The 25,408-nt window shown below is 35.4% G+C and overlaps 1 protein-coding gene and 1 non-coding gene across 2 annotated transcripts; both read right to left on the minus strand.

The window, feature by feature from the left end:
* Positions 1-468: 468 nt before the first annotated feature.
* Trnas-gga (transfer RNA serine (anticodon GGA)) lies at positions 469-541 on the minus strand. Its single transcript has one exon. It is a non-coding gene; the product is annotated as a tRNA-Ser (tRNA).
* Positions 542-1,889: 1,348 nt separating this feature from the next.
* LOC125667964 (probable flavin-containing monoamine oxidase A) lies at positions 1,890-25,224 on the minus strand. Its single transcript, XM_048901676.2, has 12 exons — positions 25,092-25,224; positions 20,724-20,811; positions 19,434-19,608; positions 16,909-17,023; positions 14,841-14,998; positions 12,723-12,812; positions 10,269-10,356; positions 8,419-8,519; positions 8,125-8,304; positions 4,879-5,066; positions 3,622-3,906; positions 1,890-2,880 (listed from the first exon to the last, which is right to left on the minus strand). Exons 1-12 carry the CDS (start codon positions 25,198-25,200, stop codon positions 2,844-2,846), a joined length of 1,614 nt encoding a protein of 537 aa, XP_048757633.2. The 5' UTR covers positions 25,201-25,224; the 3' UTR covers positions 1,890-2,843.
* Between the last annotated feature and the right edge of the window lie 184 nt (positions 25,225-25,408).

A 25,408-nucleotide genomic window follows, 5' to 3' on the forward strand; every position in this document is an offset into this window, starting at 1 on the left:
AGATTTCCGAGTCGGCCGTTTCGTCAGCAAATGTGCTATACCTCTTGGCAGATTTTTCTCACCGTATTATGTTGGCTGTATAGTGTAGAAATGGATAATTCTAGTGTAGTGTGTGTAGTCATTTACAAAAATTTTAAAATTTACATTTAAGAATAAATGAAAACTATTGATATTTTGTACAATCATCAAAAACAAGTTCAGCTTCAAAAAATTAAATATTTTGGAGTATGACCTGGTATTTTTCAGATGTATATAGGTATTTATTAATGTACGTACATTAAAATACATTTTTTTTAAAATTATTCTTGTAATTTATTTTGCACTTTATTTGGCAATGCATTAAAATCATGAACTCTATAAAGAGGATATATCCCCTCAGCTGCTGAACATCCATATTGAATATATATACACTAAACCAAACTGCACTTAATTTATAATAACTGGTAACTGGAAGGGAGAAATTGCAATGGACCAGACTGGGATTCGAACCCAGGCCCCCTAAATCTCCAATCAGGTGCTCTACCAACTGAGCTATTTGGCCACCAGCAATTGAACCTGGCCAACCCGCTACAAATGTATAAGTAGCTGATTTCCTTAAGGTAATTCCACCCCTCTAGAATTTTAGGTTTCATCTTATATTTGATTATTGATTCTTCAAATAATATATCTTGGTAACAAATAAAAATGATAAAATAAGCATATTGCGGTATTAATAAAAATTACCAATTAGCACACATGTACCTGTTATCAACATTGGAAAACTGCAATTTTCCTCGAACAGCATTATCAAAATTTCACAAAAACTGGTTATAACGTTATAATATATAATAGACCATATAAGTATTCATAAGAATTTCATGAAACTTTCTTTAAACAAGAGTACCGCCAACAGCACATAATACGCCGGTGAAAAGCTAATATAGGGTGTTTTTCTTACACCATGATTTGTAGAACTTGCCTTCAAGTAATATCAGCAATCATCAGGGTGTGACATACTTTCTTTGCATCGAAAATCAAGATAAATCATGTACTCTTTATGTAATATTTTCACTTGGCATAAGATGTATGTGTACTAAGTTTAATGGTCCTTGCCCCAACGAATAAGTCTGGATACTGCTACTATGACCTTGACCTTTGACCTGAAGAAACAATAGGCATCCTCCACTTGGCATAAAGTGTATGTGTACAAAGTTTGACAGTCCTAGCCACAACAGTTTGGTGTGTATACTGCCCACAAGGTTTTCCAACTAAGTGATACTGTGACCTTGATCTTTGACCTTGCTGGAAAATTTTATTCATATTTTGCATTGAAAAGTTAAGTAATTGGGGAAAATTGAGCATTAGGTTTGGAATTTCATACGACTCCTCGCCATCTTTAGAAATAAACCTGATAGATAATCATATTCAAACTCAGTAACCTTTATCTGGTAGCTGACTATCAGTAATTATAACCTTTATATCATGTAGTAGTTTTCTCTTTTTAAGTAGCCAGTTACTAGCAGCTAACTTTACTGATCTAAAAAAAGATCCCTGTACATATATAATTTTGACAAATATGGGAACAATGCATTTCCATTGTGCCTCTTTGTGAAAAAAATTAAAATGATTTTCCTATGAACATCTTTTACACCTCTACGACTTTTCTGGGTCAGTGGTACAAGATATAAAACATCACAGTCTGTTTTTACTATTCTTGTACATTTTCTCTTTGCAAGGGGTCTTGGTTCTCTTGTATCAGGCTCATATCCCCCTAGATCTGAACTGACTATCCCTGTGACTTTATTGTTGTGTAGACTAAATTATGTTAGGCGATACACAATCAAACAGTTCACACTAAGTATTTGTAAACAATAGGGTTAATCTGAATCATAATAATTTCAAGACACATACATAATTCATACAATGCAACATTTTATTTTAAATTCAAATTGGTACATACATGGCAAGTCATCAAATCACATTTTTTTAATACATTTTCTAATTAAACATCAATCAAAAAAATTCTAAATAATGAATATAAATCCTGTCTTTATGTTCTTCAGTTTTCTTTTTATTTTTTTTGGGATGTTCACAACCTCTCCTTAGCTATGCATGTAACCGAATGACAGTATACCGCAAATCATAATTTATTGGCAAGAACTTATTTTTGATACATTATTTTTAATTTGATTGACTAGCAGTGATAACCTGATGTTTAACAAAGTAAATTTTTGGGGAGGTATTAATTTACTATCTTGGCCTCTAAGTCCCAACAGTATTAGAAGAATACACATATTCGTAACTATATTTTAAGTAAGGTTGCTTTAGAAAAAAGTTGGGGTTTTTTCCAAAAAATAAAAATAAAAACCATACATACACATATTGATTTCTGCAAATAAAAATTAGTGGCATGTAACCTATTAAATCATCAACAAAATCTTGTAAAAAAAGGTGGATATAATCATGCATTATTTTACAGACACTATAAAACATAAAATTTTGGTGGGTGTAGACAATAAAGACAATACATTATACAATGTAACAAGAAAATGATATATAAAAATTCTAAACTACATTTCCAATAGAAACAGTCCAACTTTATTATCTTTAATATGGAAATTTAACAATAAGTCATTAATATGGGTACAAAGTTACACTGGAATGCTGTCATTAAATTTTATAAAACAAACATTACATAAAAAGATTTGGCACCAAATAATCACATCATGGAAGTTTATTCCTACCACATAGCTACATGTTATAACTCAAGTCATAAGCAATCACAATACTGGATACGTTAACTGCTGTTAAGTACTGGATACAAGCGAAGATTCAAACAACTGAACCGTAATGAAAACAATCAATCACAAAATAATGACTCTTGAAACTGACTCTGTACACCTGAGAAAAAAAAGGGGACATTTTAAGAACATACAGCACTTGGTAACTTTATATGGGAAACAACTAAAAGCATGGCTGATTACGAAACAAAATTCATGATAGATTCATGTGTTGTTCACACGAATGCACATTTAATTTGACTTCAGATAAATTTAATTCCAAATGAACTACTTCAGAGTAAATTTACAACATGGAAAGAATGATGTGTAGTAAACTAATATGAATTAAATTCTTCTCCCATTCTTATCATGAAAATGACCCAATTTTATTTAGAAAATATGACATCATTAGGCATATACAAGAATATTTTCTTTCATGGAGATCTACCAGAATTTACAACAATGGATCTTCAAAATTAATAAAGAAATATTTTGTGATTTAAGGTGGGTCCGCAAAACCTTGCAACTGTTAATGGAGCATATTGACAACATTTTCATTTCTTAAATGATTCTTAATTGTTTTTGACCTCAAATTAATAAGTAATATACAACTTTGTATCTCTTAGTTGTAATATTTTTTCTGAACACACACGTCCAGATTTATTTGAATTAGATATACTTTGTGTTCACATGAACATTTAATTCGAAATAATTTACTATGCTTTTATGCTGTTTGCATTAGATTTGCAATGTGTTTACACTGTGGAAATTGAATGTTAACTGAAAGAGGATTTAATTCACATTAAACCGGCTCACACCAAATATTACATATTTGAAATTGAAAATCATCTGAAATATTTACTTTTCATTAAGACTGCCAGCAACTTTCTTTCCTATAATGACTATAGCAACAACTGCTCCTATCCCTAACGTGACCTTGACCAGTGCCCTTGCTTTGCCTCCTTTTGGTTTGGTTTTTGGTGTGAAGCTTGAGGGTCCATAAGCTGTCATGGCAAGTTCCTGTGCAGACACAACTTGAGGTCGAAGATGAAAGAGAACTTCACTGGCAGCCCTAAGTCCTGATTGGACAGCACCACTCATATAGCCACACCAAGCAGTCGCTGACTCTGTCCCAGCAAAATGAATCCTGAAAAAAATTCTTTACCTTCAAAACCACATATCTATATAACTTTTATAAATTTAAAATAGCTATAAATCATATAGCCAATATATCATCAGCAGAAAGAAAACGACAAACTTCATCAACTATCGTAAATATTGGGGGGGGGATTTCATCAATACACAAGTTTTGAGATTCGCCCAGGATATTTGCCATTAAAAAAAAGAGATCTCTCATGCACATGGTGTGAAACAAATTGTTAGGGTCTGGGACAAATGCATCACTGCATATGAGTGAATGTACGCAGAAAGTTTCTCTTATTACGAAGTTCATCACCCGAATTCGACTCATACATAAACCCAGCAAGAACAGTAAAACACGCTTATCATGAATTCACCGGTCTTGTTGTGATGTTTATTCCCCAATGAAAGGAAAATAACAAAAATTGTATTGGATATAATGAAGTTTGGTTATAATGAACTGTTTTTCACTGGCCTAGGAGCTTTGCTATAAGTGTGCTTTACTGTAATACGTACAAGTATAGAAACACATGAAATGCTTATAGGACATTGTTTTCACATTTTTATTTTGTTAAAACATATCTTTTGATAGTATTTCATATTTCCTACATTTATTTCTTTAAAGAGAAGTTGCTTTAAATGATTTTTATCATCTTTCTCGCTGATTGTAGGTGCATTCTCTTCTACTTCAATTTTAAGTTAGGTATTCAGCTGCACTAAATGCACCTCCTACACAGAAAAGCTCAGCCTCTTATCTAGAAACTTGGCAATGCATATATCTTTTCCTTTGCAAAATTGGGAGAAAATGATTAAATAGATTTATTTTGGTGCATCAAAAATTTGTGAATCATTACTTTGATGAGTTTCTATGATTTATTTCTGCAACAGAAAAAATTGCATATTCGAAATGACCAGCAAAAAATGTTAAAAATTAGTCTACGTTAAAAACAAGCAGACTTTTGGCGTATAGTAAATCTACCTATTGCATGGAAGTCTCAGTCCTTTTGCAAAGTAAGCCATTGCCCCAGGTCCTACACAACACACAGGACTGCCCTCATTGTAGGGCTCTACATTCCAGTCTTTTTCGGCATAATCCAGGTAATGAAGAGCCTCGGGTCCCAGGAAATCTGACAGGGACTTTAACACAGCGGATCTCCTGTCTTCTTCCTGTAATAAGAAACCTTTAAAACTAGATGTGCTAGAATGACATGGATGCTTCTGCTGGTAGCCAATTCAATAAGAAAAACTAGGTTTGCTCTGAAACTTGCTTCAACTACATACTATTACTAAAATTAGATGTATTGAAAAACGCCGGGTAGCGCAGAGGTAGAGCTCTCACTTCTCACCGCTGCGACCCGAGTCCGATCCCTGTGATCGCAATGGTTGTAAGTGAGAGGGTATGGTGGTCACCCACTCGAACATGTCGGTTTCCTCAGGTTTCCTCCCACATAAATACCCCCTAGTGCAAACATCCGTGCATCAAAGGACCCCATTGGAAATAAGCTTTCATGGGTTATCCTTGGTATTTATGTATGTATGTAAGTATATACCGAATAAACATTTATTTTTTATACCCTGAAAATCTACATTCCCCACAATTTTCAAAGCCAAACAGCATAATTCTGCTAAAAACACACCCACCCACCCACCCACCCACCCATAGATATATATACCCAGACTTCAACTGTAACTCATCATTATACATCTGCAAGCACTTTTAAGAAAATTTAAAAATCCAAGGGTCATAACTCTGTTGAAAGTATGTCCACTCAGTATGTGGAAAACTGAATTCTATGAAATCTAATATTAACTGCACTGAAAGTGTGGTAAGCCAATAAAAACTAAATCTATCTTGAAATGTAAATCACTCATTATATCCAATAGCACTTAGATATGAGGTCAATATTTGCAAGCACATTGAAACTAGAGAATCGCCAACAATACAAAATACACCTGATATCTACAGCTCTTTATCTTTAATTTTAAAACAATACGTAAACTGCATTACAGACTCATTGAATTAATAACTACATGCACAAGGCTATATGAATAATATAAAATTATAGAATCTCCAAATCATGATCATAAGCCATCAAAAAATGTATAAACCACAGTATGAGATTCACACTAAGCCTAATCTATTAAACAGTTAAATTCTGACAGTCACTGGCTGTACAAAGCCATGACCCCTACAGAACTGTCAAAAGATGTATCTGAAAATATACAACAGAATCTATCCAAACCTATACTTGTTCTGTATCTCATCATTATGAAGCATCAAAGCTAAACTTAGAAAAAAAACCTTATAGTCTACAGATGGAAGGATGGACAGTACCATACTGTGATAAGATGAGCACATAAAAAACGAAAAAATGTCCAGAAAACTAGGAATTCTAAGGGTCATATATGTAAATTTACTGGACATATATTAATTGGAAAAATCTCTAAATTTCATATGTAACTCATTAATATTCAACTACATAATGAATATAAGTTCAATATCTGCAAGCACAGGAGAAAAAATGTCTGAAAACTTCACAGTGCATTCTATGAAATTGTTAAAGGGTCGTAATTCTGCTGGAAGCTGGTCAGTTGGATCAAAAATTAAACTTGATGTGTAACTTTATCGACTATGGTACAAACTAAAAGCATTTCAACATCTTAGCAAAGAAACTAATGGAATCAGTCACTTTTACGGAATGACAGAGAGACAAAATTAATGGAGCAATACAATTCATCCCTGCCTATGAAGGGCAGAAAAATTCAGATTTCAACTCACTGGAGCATTTTGTAAAATCCATACTTAGTATTTAACTATCACAATGTTGACAAGAGGCCCATATGGGCCACTTAGCTCACCTGAGTCACCATGGTCCTGCTGTAGTTAAGATTTTTTTTTTCAATCTTTATTCCCATGAAAAATGTTTACCCCATATTGTGGCTCCAACCTAGCTCCAAAGGGTCATGACATAACCAAACTTGAATTCACCTAATATGGGGATGCCTCAAAACCAATATGACTAACATGACCTTGCTGTTTTGAAGAAGATTTTTAAAAAGATTTTTCTTTCCTGTATACATGTATTATGTTAAATTTGATTCAACCTACCCTCAGAATATTGATTTGAATTAAACCTTATATGCGGTGTAATATAACATAATATGATTTTGTCTGGTGCCATATTCATGCATTCAATTCACTGAATGTATTTTGAATATTATTGTTTCTATGGTATAATCTGATATGTGCCTTTGCCAGTAATTGTTATTGTGTTTGTGCAAATAAATCATTGTCATTGTCATTAAAAAAAACTAATTTACAAAACTCTAGAACATTTGCATTTTGATATGATTTAGTGTGGCCCTGCTACTCTTGAAAAGACTTTGTTTTAATCAATTTTCTGTATATTCCCATATAAAACTTTGATCTCCTACTCTGGCCCCATCCTACACTAAGACCCCCTGAATTGAACAAACTTGAATTTGAACTACCTGAAGATGCTTGCACATCAATATGACTATACATTGTGGCCTTCTCTTATTGAGATGAAGATTTTTACAGATGTTTCCCTATATATTCCTATGTAAAACTCCAATCCTCTACTGTGACCCCCACCCTACTCCCAGGGACTACAATTTGAACAAACTTGACACTATCTGGTGATGTTTGCATATTGATATGACTAATCATGAACTGCAGTTCTTGAGAAGATTTTTTCCAATATATTCTCATGTAAAACTTTGATCTTGTAATGTGATCCCACCTACTTTTAGGGGCCATAATTTAGATAAACTTTGAATCTACTCTATGCCAGAAAACTTTCATGCAAATTTTAACTTTTCTGGCTCAATGACTCTTGAGAAGATTTTAAAATGACCCACCCTATTTTTGCCTTTTCTTGATTACCTCTCCTTTGAAAGGAGCATGTTGCTTTATTTGAAGAACTCTGAATTTGTGCTAAATTTGAATGAAAATTGGTCCTGTAGTTTTGGAGAAGAAGATGAAAATGTGAAATGTTTACAGACAGACAGATGAATGAACAAAAAAATAACCAACCAAATAAAAGGTAATCAGGAAAGCTCACTTGAGCTTCCAGCTTGCAGCCAATTTATCAGTAATTTACTAACTTTAGCTACAGTTCAAATCTTTTAAAATAAGAACACTGATACACAAATATTCATTAACTACTGACATCAACATTTAATATCTTTTAAATCCTCTAACCTTTTGATTCCTCCATTGAAAGGCAGGCGCCCCTCCTAGAAATGCTACAATTGCAGCATTTCCTCGGGCTGATGTGGCATCATACACGATACACAGCGGTCCTCGATCACATTCAGAACACAAACTTGGGCCACCATTAGTGACAAATTCTCCAGATAAACCAGCCTTTCTCCAGAATGCCTGTTAAAAATCAGATCAAATTGACTATCAGTATAAAACTTTCAAAATGAAAGACAAATTGTTAACCTACATGTATGCATTTACATAAAAAATCTCTCTTTTTCTCTATCTCACCTCTTTATAAGTTACTATGACTTTTGTCAGATCTCCAGCTGGCATTCTCTTCATTAGTTCTCTTCTGCTAGAATGCAGCAATGGATCAAACTGTATCCTGTCTAAAAACGAAGATGTCCTTAAGAAACACTTACCCAAAGCACAGTAAGATAGAAATCTTATAAACTTTTTATTACCTCCAGTGAAGTGGAGCCATGCCTGTACCTGAAATGGCCCCATATTACTCCTATCATTCTCAATTACCTTCCCTTGTTAGAAAGGGATAGGGTCCTTCATTTGAACAAACTCAAATTCCCCTTGTGCAAGGTTACCATGATCCAAGCATGATTGAAATTGTCCCTGTTGTTCACATATACAAAATGTGTACTGTTTAAAGGTACACAGATGGCAATGATAATGTTAAGTTTACTGACAGATAACACACATACAGACAACCCACAAACAGACAGACAACTCACAGACAGCCCTGATATTCAACTTACAAACAATATACATGTAATACAGGAAGCTTTCATGTAAAGCTCAGCTTTTCTGGCTCAGTGGCTCTTGAGAAGATTTTTAAAGATTTTTCCTATATATTTGTATGTAAAACTTTGAACCCCTATTGTGGCCCCATCATACCCCTGGGTGCCATGATTTTAACAAACTTAAATCTGCACTATGTTGGGAAGCTTTCATGTAAATTTCAGCTTTTCTGGCCCAGTGGATCTTGAGAAGATTTTTGAATGACCCCACCCTATTTTTGCATTTTTGTGATTATCTCTCCTTTGAAAGGGACATGGCCCTTCATTTGAACAAAGTTGAAAGCCCTTCACCCAAGGATGCTTTTGGCCAAGTTTGGTTGAAATTGGACCCAGTGGTTCTGGAGAAGGAAGTCGAAAATGTAAAAAGTTTACAGCCAGACGGACAGACAATGGACAACAGGCGATCAGAAAAGCTCACTTGAGCTTTCAGCTCAGGTGAGCTAAAAATGACAGGTCTTGTCACAAGGAATACACAAGTGAAATATGAAAGCCCTAGCACTAAACATTCAAAAGTTATGGCCAAGGTTAAAGTTTTTGCGAACAGACAGATAGACGGACCAAAATCTACCATGGTAGATGCCCCTCAAATTTCTGATTATGGGGCATAAATCCTTTGTGACTTCATACTCCAAAAGTGGAATCAAAGTTTGCGAAAATTAAATTTTAGTTTCTGTCTCTTTCAAAGAAAAGACTGAATTTCACAGAAATCAAAGAATGTTTGAATTTCAGGACCAGAAATGGCTATTGTCAGACCTTGTCTTTTTAGGTTTTGTGGAAAAACTAATAAAAAGTATGTGATGATACCATAAAATTTCTAGAGTGAGTTAATAATTTTACCAAACTTTAGAATTCTATCATCAATGTGTCTACTGTGAGATTTATATGCAGATCAAACCCAGATCTGGTCTTCCCTGTCATATTAGGGGGAATAGACAGGTCTTACCTGTCATATTACGGGGAGTGGCCAGATCTTCCCTGTCATATTAGGGGGAGTGCCCAGGTCTTACCTGTCATGTTAGGGGAAGTGGCCATGTCTTACCTGCCATGTTAGGGGGAGTGGCCAGGTCTTACCTGTCATGTTTGGGGAGTAGACAGGTCTTACCTGTCACATTAAGGAGAGTGGCCAGGTCTTACCTGTCATGTTAAGGGGAGTGGTCAGATCTTCCCTGTCATATTAGGGGGAGTAGCCAGGTCTTACCTGTCATGTTAGGGGGAGTGGCCAGGTCTTCCCTGTCATGTTAAGGGGAGTGGCCAGGTCTTACCTGTCACATTAAGGAGAGTGGCCAGGTCTTACCTGTCATGTTAGGGGGAGTGGCCAGGTCTTACCTGTCATGTTAGGGGGGGTGGCCAGGACCAATCTATCACAACTGTAGATATCTCCTTTCTCTGTTGTTACAGTCACACCATTTTCTTTCTATAGGAACAAATTGAATAGTAATTAACTAAGTGAGGAGTGTACAAGAGGCCCATGGGCCTAGAATCACTCTTCTGATACATTGTAGAACAGGCAAAAATTCTCACTAACCAAGATTCATCAATTAACAAAGTTTGATGATGTTAAGTCAAATAGTACCTGAAAATTTAAATGTAACTGTCCAAAAGTAGGTCACGGTGACATACTTTTGGTCGACACACTGAAGGCTCAAGATGTATCAATTGACAAGTCAAATAGTATTCAAATATAGCCGTCAAATCCAAAAGAAGGCCAAAGCGACCTACTTTTTGGTCGACACACTCTAAAGACTCAAGACCCATCAACTGACAAAGTTTGATAATTGAAGTCAAATAGTATCTGAAATATTCAGATATAAACATTAAATTCCAAAAGTAGGTCACAGTGACCTACTTTTTGGTCGACACACTCTGAAGACTCAAGACCCATCAACTGACAAAGTTTGATGATTGTAAGTCAAATAGTATCTGAAATATTCAAATATAGCCGTCAAAATCCAAAAATAGGTCACAGTGACCTACTTGTTGGTCAACACACTCTAAAGACTCAACATGCATCAACTGACAAAGTTTGATAATTGTAAGTCAAATAGTATCTGAAATATTAAAATATAGCCGTCAAATTCCAAAAGTAGGTCACGGTGACCTACTTTTTGGTCAACAAACTATGAAGACTCAAGATTCATCAACTGACAAAGTTTGATGATCCTAGCTTTCATAGTGTCCAAAATATGCATCTAAAATTGAAAATGTGAAATTTGAATGTCTGCAAAATTAAAAAAGTAGGTCACTGTGACCTATTTTTTTTATAAATATGTTTTGAGGCCTCTAGACGCATCAACATACAAGGTTTGATGATTCTAAACCTCTCGGTATCTGAAATAACAACCTAAAATGTATTCATAAATGATTAGCCATAAAATTCAGAAAGTAGGTCATGGTGACATACTTTTCACATGACACACTTCAAGGTTCCATGATCCATCAACTGACAACTTTTGATGATCATAGGCTCAAAAGTGTCCAAGATATGCATCAAAATCCATTTAATAATAATTACCTGCGAAATTCAAAAAGTAGGTCACCATGACCTACTTTTGAGACAACATGATATTAGGTCCTAAGATGCATCAACTGACAAAATTTGATGATCCTAGTCCTTATACTAAGCAAAATATCAAAGTTTTAACAAAATAATATCTAAGGTCAACTTTGAAGTGACCTCGAGACCACACCCTTTGCCCCAGGATGATGCCTTGAACAACTTTTTATCTACATCCTATCCTCATCCTTATGCTTAAGTTTGGTGATAATTTGCCCAGTGGTTCTTGAGAAGAAGATTTTTTAGCAACCACTACTTTTGTTTGCATTTTCCTAATTATCTTCCCTTGTTAAAGGGTCACAACCCTAGTTTTAGTACAAATGAAAGCCCTTGGGCCAAGGATACCCTGTGACAAATTTGACAAAAATTGGCCAAGGGGTTCTTGAGATATAGCCCTTTTTCCAAAAAGTTGATGCACACCGCACGCCAGACATACATGTATGGCCATATGATTAGCTTTTTGAGCCTTCAGCTCAGAAGAGCTAATACATGTAATTGTTTAAACAAATTCTAACTGGACTTTGTGCTAGCCCCAACTTAAACTTTCAAACACAGAAGAGTAACTATATGCTTGCACAAAAACTAAAGAAGTGTTCTGTATCAAAAGTATTATATACCTAATACATCTTTGTATATAAAAGCTCAAAAGATTCTTAAAACTTAGTACTTTGGATTATATTCTATGTATACAATGTTTGATTTACACCATGCAGTAGAGTAAATACATGTATTTGCTTATAGTGAAGTGCTGGAGACAAACAATTTTAAAACAGTTCTGATTCACTATAAATGTAATTTGTTATATCTAATAAGTTCATAATATGTTTTAAAACTACTGAGAATCAAAATCACTTAAATTCATTATAAGTGTGTTCACTCTAACTGCATTTTACTGCTTTGCTAATCCATGATAGGTAGAATCATAAGCTATAACAATCTGAAAAGAGGCGATAAGTTTGCAAAAAGTGGAAGGTATGGAATTTTACTGAAGCTGATAGGTGCCAGGGTATAGAATTAATATTCATTTAACTGGCGGCTGCCACATAAAATAAGTGGCGGCCGCCACTTATTAACTGGTGGCCGCCATTTATTATCTGGTGGCCACCATATAAATTAACTGGCGACCGCTAAATTGGTAACTATTAAGAATAAAGCACATAAATTTGATGCATGTTAGTTTAAAACAAGTTCATTACATAGTATGTGTACATTTACTGTTTTCAAACCTGTGTGATTTTTCTGACTGGCTGTTCCAGTTGAACACAAGATGGAGGAAGACAAGCTGCTAACTTCTGACTGACCTGCTGGGCTCCTCCCTACAAAGGTCACAAACAATATATGATATCGCATGAGTCACTTCTACTTTGGATTCCTTGTTGAGGCATGTCAGAAAAGATAGGATGAGGTTTATGATGAGTGTAATTTGGTCCTAACTCTGACGGTATTTTAAAAATTCATAATTAACTTTAATTTTCCTTCAAATTTATTGTTCAAATAGGTTAAATATAAAAACTAAGTAGCAATACAAAAAAATCAATATATGCACCCAGGGGTACATGAGCCGAGTTGCATGGGATACATTGTAAAGTCAGGAATGATGTGGCATATTTATAATTGTGATGATTCAGATTTAAACTTTTAGAGTTATCATGGAGACCCAGATATTTCTAAAATTTTTAATCTTTTTTCAGGACTGTGACCTTGTCCTTTTTTCTCCAATATCAATAGTGGGTCTTCCTAACCTGCTATCCAACAATATAACCAAGTTTCATTTGATTCAGTCTTAAACTTTTCGAGTTACTGTCCAGAAACCATATTTGTCTGAAGTTTTCAATCTATTTTCGGTCACTGTGACCTTGACCTTTGACCTTTATTCTCCAAAATCAATAGGGGCCTTGCTTTGCTGGTATCCAACAATATATCCAAGTTTCATTTGATTCAAATTAAAAAATGTTTGAGTTATCCTCCCGAAACCAAATTTTTTTGAATTTTAAATCTATTTTTGGTCACTGTGACCTTGACCTTTGACCTATTTTCTCGAAAATCAATAGGGGTCTTCCTTACCTGGTACATAACAATATCTTTAAGTATCATTTAATTCGAATTTAAACTTTCTGAGTTATCTTTCGGAAACCATATTTTTCTGAAATTTTCATTCTATTTTCGGTCACTGTGACCTTGACCTTTGACCATTTTTCTCCAAAATTAATAGGGGTCTTTCTTACCTGGTACCCAACAATATCTGAAAGTTTCATTTGATTAGATTGTAAACTTTTCGAGTTATCATCCGGAAACCAATTGTTGACGCCCGCCCGCATCACCAAACCAATAGCCGAGTTCAACTTCGTTGTAACTCGGATAAAAATCTAGTAACAAATTCTCAAATTATACCTATGGGCCAAAATGCTAACCCACCCATTTTAAAAAAATTTACAAATGATTTTGATGATTTAAATCTGAAAGAGTTGGATTACAGATGTCCTCCTTTCTCCCTGTACATGTAGTTATATATCATTGAGCTCATCTTGTCACAAGGAATGATGTTTTCAAGATATTGGAACGGTTTAGAGAGAGTGGTGTTAGAGATTACTCTTTCCCTGCAGCCTTCTGTTGTATATCATTGAACTCACTTTGACAAAAGGAACAACAAAATGTGTGCTTTAAGGGTGAGGGTCTCTATAGTTTTCAAGACATTATAACAAGGACCTAGAGATGGCCCCAAAATCTTTGTTGTGCATCAATGAACTAGCCTTGTCACATGAAACAAATCTTATATTGTTTAGGGATGGGGATCTCAATGGTTTTCAAGATAGATATTGGGCCATTTCTGACAGGGGGACTGTAGATGGTTCCCTAGGGGTTACATTACATTGCACTTGTCTCATCACAAGGAATATGAAAATATTTGGTTTGGGGATGGGAATGTCCATGGTTTTTAAGATATTGGACCACTTACATTAAACACCCCTTGTCATAAGGACCAAGAAAAAAGATACATGTATTTTCAAATCCATTTCACCCAATCAAACTATACCATTCCCTTAAAAATGTGAAATTTTGTTCTTTTTAACTTTGCAAAACTTTGATCCCTATTGTGAACTTTAAACAGCTCTATGGGTCATGGTTTGAACACACATGAATTAATACTGGGTTGTCTAACAGTTTTCACATGTAAGTTCAGGCCAGTTATCCTCCTTTCTATGTAAATGAGAATCTAAAAATACAGAACCAATAATCTTTTATTTTAAAATCAATAAATTCATTATGACTCATAATGTCAGGTTAATACAGATGACGAATGACAAGACCTCGACGTTTGCTAGTGTTTTTTCGTATCTACTTACCACAATTTTATACTCCTGTGCTGTGTACTCTGTGGCCTCTATGAGAGATTTCAGGCTGCCAGAAGCACTCATGTAACTGATGTAATACAATACAGAAATCTGGGATAGTTCCATTCCAAACATACAACGACTAGCTGCCTCAACAGAATCTTTTGCACCTTATGAAGAGAGTAATACACGATTATATATATACATGTATATATACAGTGGAGCCTCAGTAATCCGTACGCCATTAATCCGGACGCTTCACCTTCCGGACGATTTTTCTAGGGAACGGAATTTTTATACATTATTTTGCATCATTAATCCGGAAATTCGCGTTCCAGATCCGGACGGTCACTTTTTACTACAAAACGTTATAATGCATTGAAAATTGTACCGATAATCCGGACGGTAATTTTGTTTAGGGAAGGTCTGTGTCGGACAATTTTAGCAAGGTGTAAATTATAAAGAAAACAAGCCAAACTGTCTAATTGAAGCGATTACCTGTACCCTGTCAACACATCCTTCCAATTAGGTGGTGTGTGACAATAAGTCCGTTAGATGGCACGTGCCGATCGAGACATTGTATTGCCAATTTTCGCACATAAGATCTTTATTGCGTGTAGTGTTGAATTTTGTAAATAAATCTGTAGCATATTATTTTATAGTCTTGATCAATACCCTAATAGTATTAATAAATTAAACATCATGCCGTAATGATAATTTTTTTTAACTGCTACACATATCAGTTGTACTGATTCGTAAATTGATATCGGCTTATTCAAATCTAAAGAGTGTAGATTATACTTCTAGATTCTGGATTTTATACTGTTGATTGGCGTGAAATATACATGTATGTTCATGCACATGTATATGTAGTATAAGGTTTTAACGTTTAGAATGTCACGCATGTAGAACGTACCTGTGTACGATTGATTCTTGTTACGATGTTGTAGAGCTTTATTGCTTTCGAATTTTTAAACTCTGGGTGGAAGTGAGAAAATTACCATTTTAAGGAAAATGACAATTATTCTGTATGTACCTGTAATGTTAGTTTCACCCGAGTTTTGTTCCGTTATTATCGCATCATGAAAATAATAGGTGCGCGTGACTAGATCAAAGCAGTAGTAGGTCTTGATATTACGAGCTTACTAGTAAATGATTTTGTTCTCCCAATATTGTCTTGGATAATTATAGAATAAGAAATATAAACTCTGGCAGATTGAATTTCGGTTAAAGAATGGTGTCAACTGACATGATAATCACGAAATTCTTATATCAACTGTGGACGATGAAGATTGTTTTAACAGACCGCCGAACCCGTGAATCGTGACAGATGGAAATTACTGGCCTCTTTAAAGAGTAAAAGTGTGATGAAATGTTTGAAGTGTAAATGATTATGATAGTTACTAATGATTTATTACTTATAGTTACATAAAGTGCTTCATTATTTGTTTTAGTGTATACGGTACACAGTTTTGTATATTTATTTGTAGGGATCATATGTATGTACAATGTAAGCACAGGCAAGTACACTGAACACGTACATTAAATTTTAGTGCTTTGAAATACATGTAAATGTTAACATTATCATAATTTATTTACTAATGCAAATGGTCAAATCCAATGATAGAATGTGTTTAATTCACTATGCATCAATAAAGTAGGCACATATTGGTTACTTATGTAAAGATAGAAAATATGCGATTCAATTATCCGGACGCTTCATTTATCCGGACGATTTTGCTGGGAACCAAAGTGTCCGGATCAACGAGGCTCCACTGTATATACACACACACTGAGACACTTTGATATGTTATATCTTTTCTACAATGTTGTCATTACATAATTCATAGGCAATTTGAACATAATTTTGGAAACACAAACACAATACACTTGGCCAAACATTTATCTACCGGTATGTTTCTACTAATAAATATTTTGAAAACAAGAGGCCAGTGGGTCTTAATGCACATTTTTCCTGCACTGTAAATCAAAGGTTTTTTTTCATAAAGGGGTGAAACTGTAGCTCTCCCAATATCATCCCAGAGAGCTACAGACAAAACAAATCTACTAAGAAATTAACCTTTGGTCCTGAGTTGATTATTGACAAATGTGTCCATGGTAGTGGAATCCCACTCTGCTCTATAAGGATTCTGGTAAGGGTCCCTGACATCGACCTGATTTCTCATCCACTCCAACTATAAGTTAAAAAACAAGACGTCTGCATTTGTAGCTTAGCTTGACTTAGATGACAAAATCATCATGTGTATCTGATGTTTGCAGTGCTGCATTTTCCCTATTGGCAGCCCCCATCTCTTTAGTACACCATGCATGAACAAAATACCTAGTTTCACCACCATAAATCCATTTGTAATACATATACAATTGTATTAGAATGCACAATAGAAATGGGTCCAAATCTTCCATAGAGTGTCTACCTTCTCATACAAATGCCTGTTTTAAATCATCTGGAAGGGTAAAAAGTACCCTGGACTATAATTGAAATTGTTTTAGCTTTGATTATTGAAGCAAATGAAACTTGGTGTAAAGATAGCTATATTGTTAGGTAAAGGAAATCCAAATTATTAAGAGATACTGGAAATACAGTAAAGTGCCTATCTAATGCCCTGGAAATGCTTGTCCAAAATGTTGAAAGCTTTCTTATGAAATGTATATAACAATTTGATTCAAAAAGTTCTCAAAGTTTAATCTGATACTTATTAATTATCTGAATTATCTATATCAAAAGCAAAACAAATAACCCGCTGCTGTAGGCTACTGTTTTGATAAAGCTCTAGATACATGTAGGAATGTACTAGTATACAAAAGCTCTAGATAGAAATGTACTAGTATACAAAAGCTCTAGATAGAAATGTACTAGTATACAAAAGCTGTTTTAAAAAATTCCTAAAAACACAACACGGTTTAACTGTAACAGAATGAGATAGGAACTGCAAGCATCCTCATGTAGTGTAGACTTAGAATTGTTCAAACATTGATATCTAAGCCAAGGTGACACCACAACAGTGATACAATCATATAATATACAAACAATGACATCTAATCCAAGGTGACACCACAACAGTGATACAATCATATAATATACAAACAATGACATCTAACCCAAGGTGAGACCACAACTGCAATACAATCATATAGTATACAATTATTGACATTTTATAGGTCAATACGATGGTTTACCTACTTGAGAGGCACAATATTCACCAAGTCAGGAATTATCTGAGAAGTAAAATATCGTATTTTTCAGGTAGCTATAAAGCATTGCACTGACTTACAAAATGTCTATAATTGTTTTATCATTTGATTGAATAATCTAAGACATGGAAATCGGCTACTAGAGCATATGAAACAAGAGGTACTGTGAGCAATGCTCACTAAGAATACCCCCCCGCTTACCCCAATCTCCCAAAGGGTGTTGGTAATAGGTAAAACTTCAGTATTATGATCCAAAGGGTATCTAGGAACACAGCATCTCCATGCGATGAAAAAAGCCATTAAAGAATTTAAATGGAAACCATATTGCTACTTCGATGTCCAGTGCGCGTGACCTTTGACCTTTTGACCCCAAAATCGATAGGGAACATCTTCATCCCATGGGTAGTCCATATGTATGATATGGTGACTGTAGGTGGAAAGGATAACGCTTTAGAGTCCGGAAACCATAGTGCTACTTCGATGTCCAGTGTGCTTGACCTTTGACCTTTTGACCCCAAAATCGATAGGGAACATCTTCATCTCATGGGTAGTCCATATGTATGATATGGTGACTATAGGTGGAAAGGATAACGCTTTAGAGCCCGGAAACCATATTGCTACTTCGATGTCCAGTGCGCTTGACCTTTGACCTTTTGACCCCAAAATCGATAGGGAACATCTTCATCCCATGGGTAGTCCATATATATGATATGGTGACAGTAGGTGGAAAGGATAATGCTTTAGAGCCCGGAAACCATTGCGTCTACAGACGGACGGACGGACGGACAGACAGACGGACAACCCGATTCCAGTATACCCCCCCACAACTTCTTGCGGGGGGTATAACAATACTCAGTCAGCCATTTTTTATATAGATACATTGCAAGACAATGGTCAAAAGTGATTAGATACACAAGTGTTTGTTTATTTCACTACTAAATTATTCAAAACATTGAAACCAGCTACTACATATGACAAAACAATGATCAGTCATCTTTAGATCGGGTAATCAATGTTACTATAATTCAACAATGTTACTCCAGTTCATCAAAGATCATAGATGTCACCAATTCTTTACAATTTGTTCTATTTCTGATATCCTGGATCTCACCCAATCAGACAGCTCAGAATTCTTCCATCACATAATAATTCAAAATATCAATATGCATCCCATATTTTCACTGGAACATCAAAGATAGTATTTATCATTGTAATGTAATGTGATATGTTAACATGTATTGTAAAATCCATCCCCTGAGCAAGTACAAGTACATTCTCCAAAAGTACAATAAGCATTGGGCTTCTTGTTGGTAAATATACATGATACTCTGTGTGTTCCAAGAAATTTCTCAAAGTATATATCTAAACAGAGAGTAGTCGTGTTGAACCAACCTTGTTCATAAACATCTGGAGGTCAATTAGTGCCAGAGGAGACAGCGACGGAATATTTGAGTTATAACTGCTGACCCTATCACTGCCCAGCTGCATGAACTTCTTACCATCCAGGTACTGAACATGTGTTTTTAGTCCCAGCTCCTCCAACATGGCCATAATGTGGGGCTGACATCTACAACAAATAAACCATTTAATTTTACGGACATGTATATTAAACAAGAGGCCCTAGTCCTTCACGTCACCTGAGTATCACAAAATGCAGTACATAAATACACAATTTCCAAGATATCAGCTCTTTTGTGATGGAGGTACGTTCAGTATTCTGTGGAAAGCTTGGGTGGGTGCAAGATGTATACTAGTTATGCAATCTAATTTTAAATTAAATTTGTAAATCCACTCTTCTACGATACGCTTCAATTGTATTGACGCGTATTGTAGAGGAGAGGATTTACAAGTCTAATTTTACTTTATAGATTGACTGGTTATGTAGCTGTTGTTGTTGTCGGTAGATAACGATAAAAGTTATGAAAGCGTAAATTTTGTTTATATCAGCATGACTATATCAAGAATGACTTGTTTGGATTAGGCTATTGAATTAACTTTTAAATTATCATTTATTTCACCTGCTACACGAGTGATACATTTCTCAAAGAAAGATGGTGATTATTGATTTTTGTTTGAGTTATTTCATCATCAAATATACTCCTAAGCTTACTATATTAAAATTTGTGTTTCCCTGCTGTTCAGGTGGTTGCATGATGTCTGTTAATCATCCTTAAGGCAATATATGAATGCAGCGATAATCATTTGTACCCATCGCATGAATATGAAAACATATTTTGCATCTCACAATGCATAAGAGTTCAACAAAGGGAAATAACTATTGGGCAACTCAGAAATTGTGTAGTGTTGTGTTTTAATTATTAATGGTACAAGTGACGTGTCTAAAACCAAATGAAAATGATGTTCACTAATTGTAGTCATAAGCAACCCTCGTGGCAAGTATGAAAGGCTAATCAGGGATCCAGTGATTACAAACAATCAAAAAAACTTTCCCTCTCTTTAGTTGCCTTTCTATTGCAACCCCTGACTGATCAATTGGACATTTACCTGAAGACTATAGAACTCATTAGTGTCTGTCCTATCATTCAGGTAATACAGAAACCAGCATTGAAGTGGTAATACTGCTAGTGCACAGTACAATTCAAAACTTTTTTCAAAAAATTTAAATTCCAGGAGTTATCTTAAATCATATTCATATCAAAATCTTTAATCTTGCAAGCTTACCTCCCAACCCATTGCCCTCCAAGATCAAAATTGTCTGTGCCATCAGCTGTCTTTAATGGTAGTGTTAGTGTGCGTCCTCCTACTCTGTCTAATAAAGAAAAAACACTAAATGGATTTGTAAAACATACAAGATTGCTACGAGTATAGCCATATGACCCACACTGCCACAAAAAAAGTTGTTCAGAAGTGCAAAAGTCCCATAAACCTGTAAAATTTGTCAAATTAAAATGGTTGCACAATATGATCAACTACATATGGTGACTAACAATCCTACGAAATTTGAATAAAATATGTTCAACGGTTTCCAAGGAATTGTGTCCATTAAGTGTTCCTATAGTGTAGCACGTAGAAATTCAACAAAGTCCCATAACTTCTGTAAAATTTGTCAAAGCAAATTGGCAGTGCAATATGATCAACTACATATGATGACTAACAATCCTACGAAATTTGAACAAAATCCGTTGAGCAGTTTCCGAGGAGTTGCGTTCATAAAGTCAAGTGTGACCAACAGACACATGGACACCGGTATTTCTATGTCCCCTTCTGCGTTACAGCAGGGGACAACAAACACCCTAACTGTCAAGAAAATTCCTACTTGATCTTTCACATTCAAGCATGACCTTGATCTTCACCTTGGCTACATTGGAAGTTTATAAGTCGTGGAATTCAAAGTTCTAGCCTGGCCAGGGATGTACATTTCTTGAAATGATGAACAAAAAACAATATGTCCCCCAACTTTGATCTTAGAATTAACAAGAGGTACTGTGAGCAATGCTCACTAAGAATACCCCCCGCTTACCCCAATCTCCCAAAGGGTGTTGGTAATAGGTATAAACTACCTCTTTTCTGAGTGTAAAAAACAAATGGCATGACAAACCGAACCATATTGCTACTTCGATGTCCAGTGCACGTGACCTTTGACCTTTTGACCCCAAAATCGATAGGGAACATCTTTATCCCATGGGTAGTCCATATGTATGATATGGTGACTGTAGGTGGAAAGGATAACGCTTTAGAGCCCGGAAACCATATTGCTACTTCGATGTCCAGTGCACTTTACCTTTGACCTTTTGACCCCAAAATCGATAGGGAACATCTTCATCCCATGGGTAGTCCATATGTATGATATGGTGACTGTAGGTGGAAAGGATAACGCTTTAGAGCCCGGAAACCATATTGCTTCTTCGATGTCCAGTGCGCTTGACCTTTGACCTTTTGACCCCAAAATCGATAGGGAACATCTTCATCCCATGGGTAGTCCATATGTATGATATGGTGACAGTAGGTGGAAAGGATAATGCTTTAGAGTCCGGAAACCATTGCGTCTACAGACGGACGGACGGACAGACGGACAACCCGATTCCAGTATACCCCCCCACAACTTGTTGTGGGGGGTATAATAAGAAAGTCAGGAGTGGAGCATGAAATAAACATGGACAAAGGGAATATATAATATAGGGACAGCCAGGTGGTGAAGGAGAGAACAAAGGGAATAATAATATAGGGACAGCCAGGTGGCGAAGGAGAGGACAAAGGGCATATATAATATAGGGACAGCCAGGTGGCGAAGGAGAGAACAAAGGGAATATATAATATAGGGACAGTCAGGTGGCGAAGGAGAGGACAAAGGGAAAGACTGAATAGAAACTGGGTAAGGAAGAAAAACAAGAGATCCACGGGCCAAATCATTCACTTGAGTTACTGCATGCTTTTTCCAATGTATAACACTAAATTTCTCTTGTGGTTCCATCTTATACCCAGGAGTCTTGGTGTGACCCTGAATCTACAGTTAATGAGGATGCATACAGATTTTAAAACAGCTAGTGTGCCATTGTAGTTCATGAGATGATTTCTTAAAACTCCCCTATATTCCTCTGTAAACCTTTAAACTCCTCTCTGCAGACCCATCCTGACCATGGGGATAATGGTATAAACAAACTTGAATCTAGATTAAGTATTTCCAAACAAGTTTTAGGTGAAGTAATAGAAAAGGAGGCTGTGATATTAGTGAATAGGGGAGGTGAGGTAGGATTTTATTGAAGAAAATAGAATTTTAGGAACTTGAAGTAATCAAACTGAAGTTCCTCCCTGTCCTTTAGCCATCCCTACATCTATTAATCTATGCAGCAGTCAATCTTCGAAACTAGTCACTGGCCCAAAGACCAAGTCCAGTAAAATTGGGGTTGGGCTAGTAAAAATATTATATATACAAGACCATGACATCAAGCCTGTGCTTTTCATCAATATCACTGACACTGTAAAATCATTTTACCCTATATATTGAAATGGAGTGATGATAGTAATCAGAATAATAGTAAATATAATGTTTCTAACACACTTGAACTCTCTCTCCAAAGTTTTACTCAAAACTGAAAAAAGAAACATTTTGTGAATTCTTATTTGATCTAGTAAACTGTTCAGATACTCAGTCCTGAATGGCCAGTGCTCAAAAAAGGTTTAAATTTTGCTTTGCAAGAATTGATATAAGATAGAACAAGATAATTCTTTGCCCAAATTCCAGCTAAAGCCTAAAAGCATTAGCTTATATATACCATAGGTTTATCAGTATGTACTACGACATTTGACATTCAGTGCTAGAAGTATACTCTACAGTAATTAATGAGAATTTGAAGGCTCGTTACTTGAAACTCAGAAGGGAAGAGATAACAAGTTGTCAAATTTTAGATAGATCTATATGGAATGCCAGATTAACATAAACTCAAATATTGAGCGCAATGATTGACAATCTTTTTTATTATGGATACTTAAAACTTTGAGTGCCTGTGTCAACTATCTTGCACTATAATCATAAAGAAAGGGCAATTTCTGTCCTGAACTGGAGTAACAATCATTGAACAATAGTAAAATCGAACCTGATCTAAAAATAGCAAATCTGGTGTCATTTAGAACTACATGTTTTGATGCTTTTAATAAAGTTAAGAATCTTTGAAAATATATGAGGGCATGATCTGCGGCACTTTACGCCGGCATACTTTATGAAGTGTTCCAACACTTCATAAAAAGTATGCTGGCGTGAAGAGTTGCTGTTCATGTCTATGTATTTTGAAAAATAAATTCATTTTTTGATTTTTATATTTACATTTTACTTCATTTCTGTCAGAATTCCCAGTCGTTAAAGTAGACATACTATATTTAACAAGATTCATATGCATATTGTTCACATTCATGAGGAAATAGTTGTCATTTCAATTGGTAAAGATACTGAAGGCAAAAACATTGGAAATGTATTAATATTATGTAATAAACACTGGACTCAGTGAATATTGTACTTTATGGAGAGTTAAATCATCATATTGACCTAAAAAGTATCAGTAATATTGTTTTAATTATTTTCTGTATTTAGCAATTATCAAATGTACAAGTACTATTCATTTTTTAATTTCATGTCAAGTTTTATGCGTATTTGGAATTATAACATATTTTTCTTGGCTGATTAATTTATTACACATTTGCATTATAGGTGTAGCAGTCAGCCGTGCTCGATCGCTGGTGGCAGATATCTCAGATGGTAGAGCACTTTCAAGATTCATGATTCAGGGGGTTCGAATCCCAGTCTTGTCTGTTGAATTTTCTCCCTTTTTGTTACATTTGGAGCTGTTGACCACCCCTGAACTTGCAGGCGAAAGTCCTACCAGGGGCAAAAAGAATCTGGTTTGTGTGTTCAAGGTGTGAAGACATTTAAGGAGGGAGGAATGAAGTTGTCAGACGGGTTTGATCAGCGGTGGCCATGCAGATAGCGATCAGTTGGTAGAGCACCTAACTAGAGCCCGGGTTTGAATCACGGTCTGGTTCGTTGCATTTTCTCCCTTCCTGTTACACATACAGGAATACTTTGGATTTGCAAAGCAATCATATATATGATGAAAATAATGGATCAAATGTATCCGAGATGCTTAAATAAACCTAATTTGGTTCGATTTATCATTAAGGTTGAAATGTCAAATCAAGGGCAAGAAATTTTTCGCCTTTCTGTACGTACGGTACCAAAAACGGATTAGACATTATTAATCTCAGCGAGATTCGTGCATTTGTAGAGGCTGGATATTTCATTATTTGGACTGACCAAAGTCCAAATATCCAGCCTAGACGAATCTCACCGAGATTAACTAGACAGCTGATCTCCTGAATCTTTCAGGTGCGCTATCAGGCTACCACACACCACAGGAACAGGTAATTTTGTCTGTAATAATAATTGTAGGGGTCGATACCATGCTACCCTCTAATAAAAAAAATACATGTAAATGTACCCGTACTATTTGTAATGATTACAGACAAAATTGCCGGTTCCTGTGCAAATACCAAGGCCCACTGTCGCTGACAACTTGTGATCGTGGGTGACGTAGTTACCTTTGGCCTCTAGCACAACTATATGTAAAGATGTGTCCTTTTTATGAATCTGGTAAGCAGCGGTCAGTCCCGCAATGCCTCCTCCCACAACGACAACATCCACATTCATCTCGCCGAAAGAGAACAGTTTACGGTGCCAGGTCAGTTTTACCTCTAGTTTAAAAGTTCCGCTTAGAGATACGCCAAATTACTAATATAAATTCATGATGACAAGTGTAAACAAACTGAGCTTTAAAACCGTTTTGGAAAGAAATATTAACGTTTTAACTGTGTAAACATATTTTATGTGATTATTGACTAGTTTAATTAATTTAACA

Source organism: Ostrea edulis, chromosome 4, assembly GCF_947568905.1.
Source record: "Ostrea edulis chromosome 4, xbOstEdul1.1, whole genome shotgun sequence".
Lineage (NCBI taxonomy): Eukaryota > Metazoa > Mollusca > Bivalvia > Ostreida > Ostreidae > Ostrea > Ostrea edulis.

Excerpts from the sequence above, each read along its gene's own strand:
- LOC125667964 (XM_048901676.2), bottom strand. The coding sequence starts at position 25,200 with ATGAATGTGGATGTTGTCGTTGTGGGAGGAGGCATTGCGGGACTGACC. Across the intron at positions 12,813-14,840 it reads CACAGGAGTATAAAATTGTG|GGAGGAGCCCAGCAGGTCAG; the intron begins GTAAGTAGATAC and ends TGACCTTTGTAG. Across the intron at positions 10,357-12,722 it reads CAGTCAGAAAAATCACACAG|AAAGAAAATGGTGTGACTGT; the intron begins GTTTGAAAACAG and ends TTGTTCCTATAG.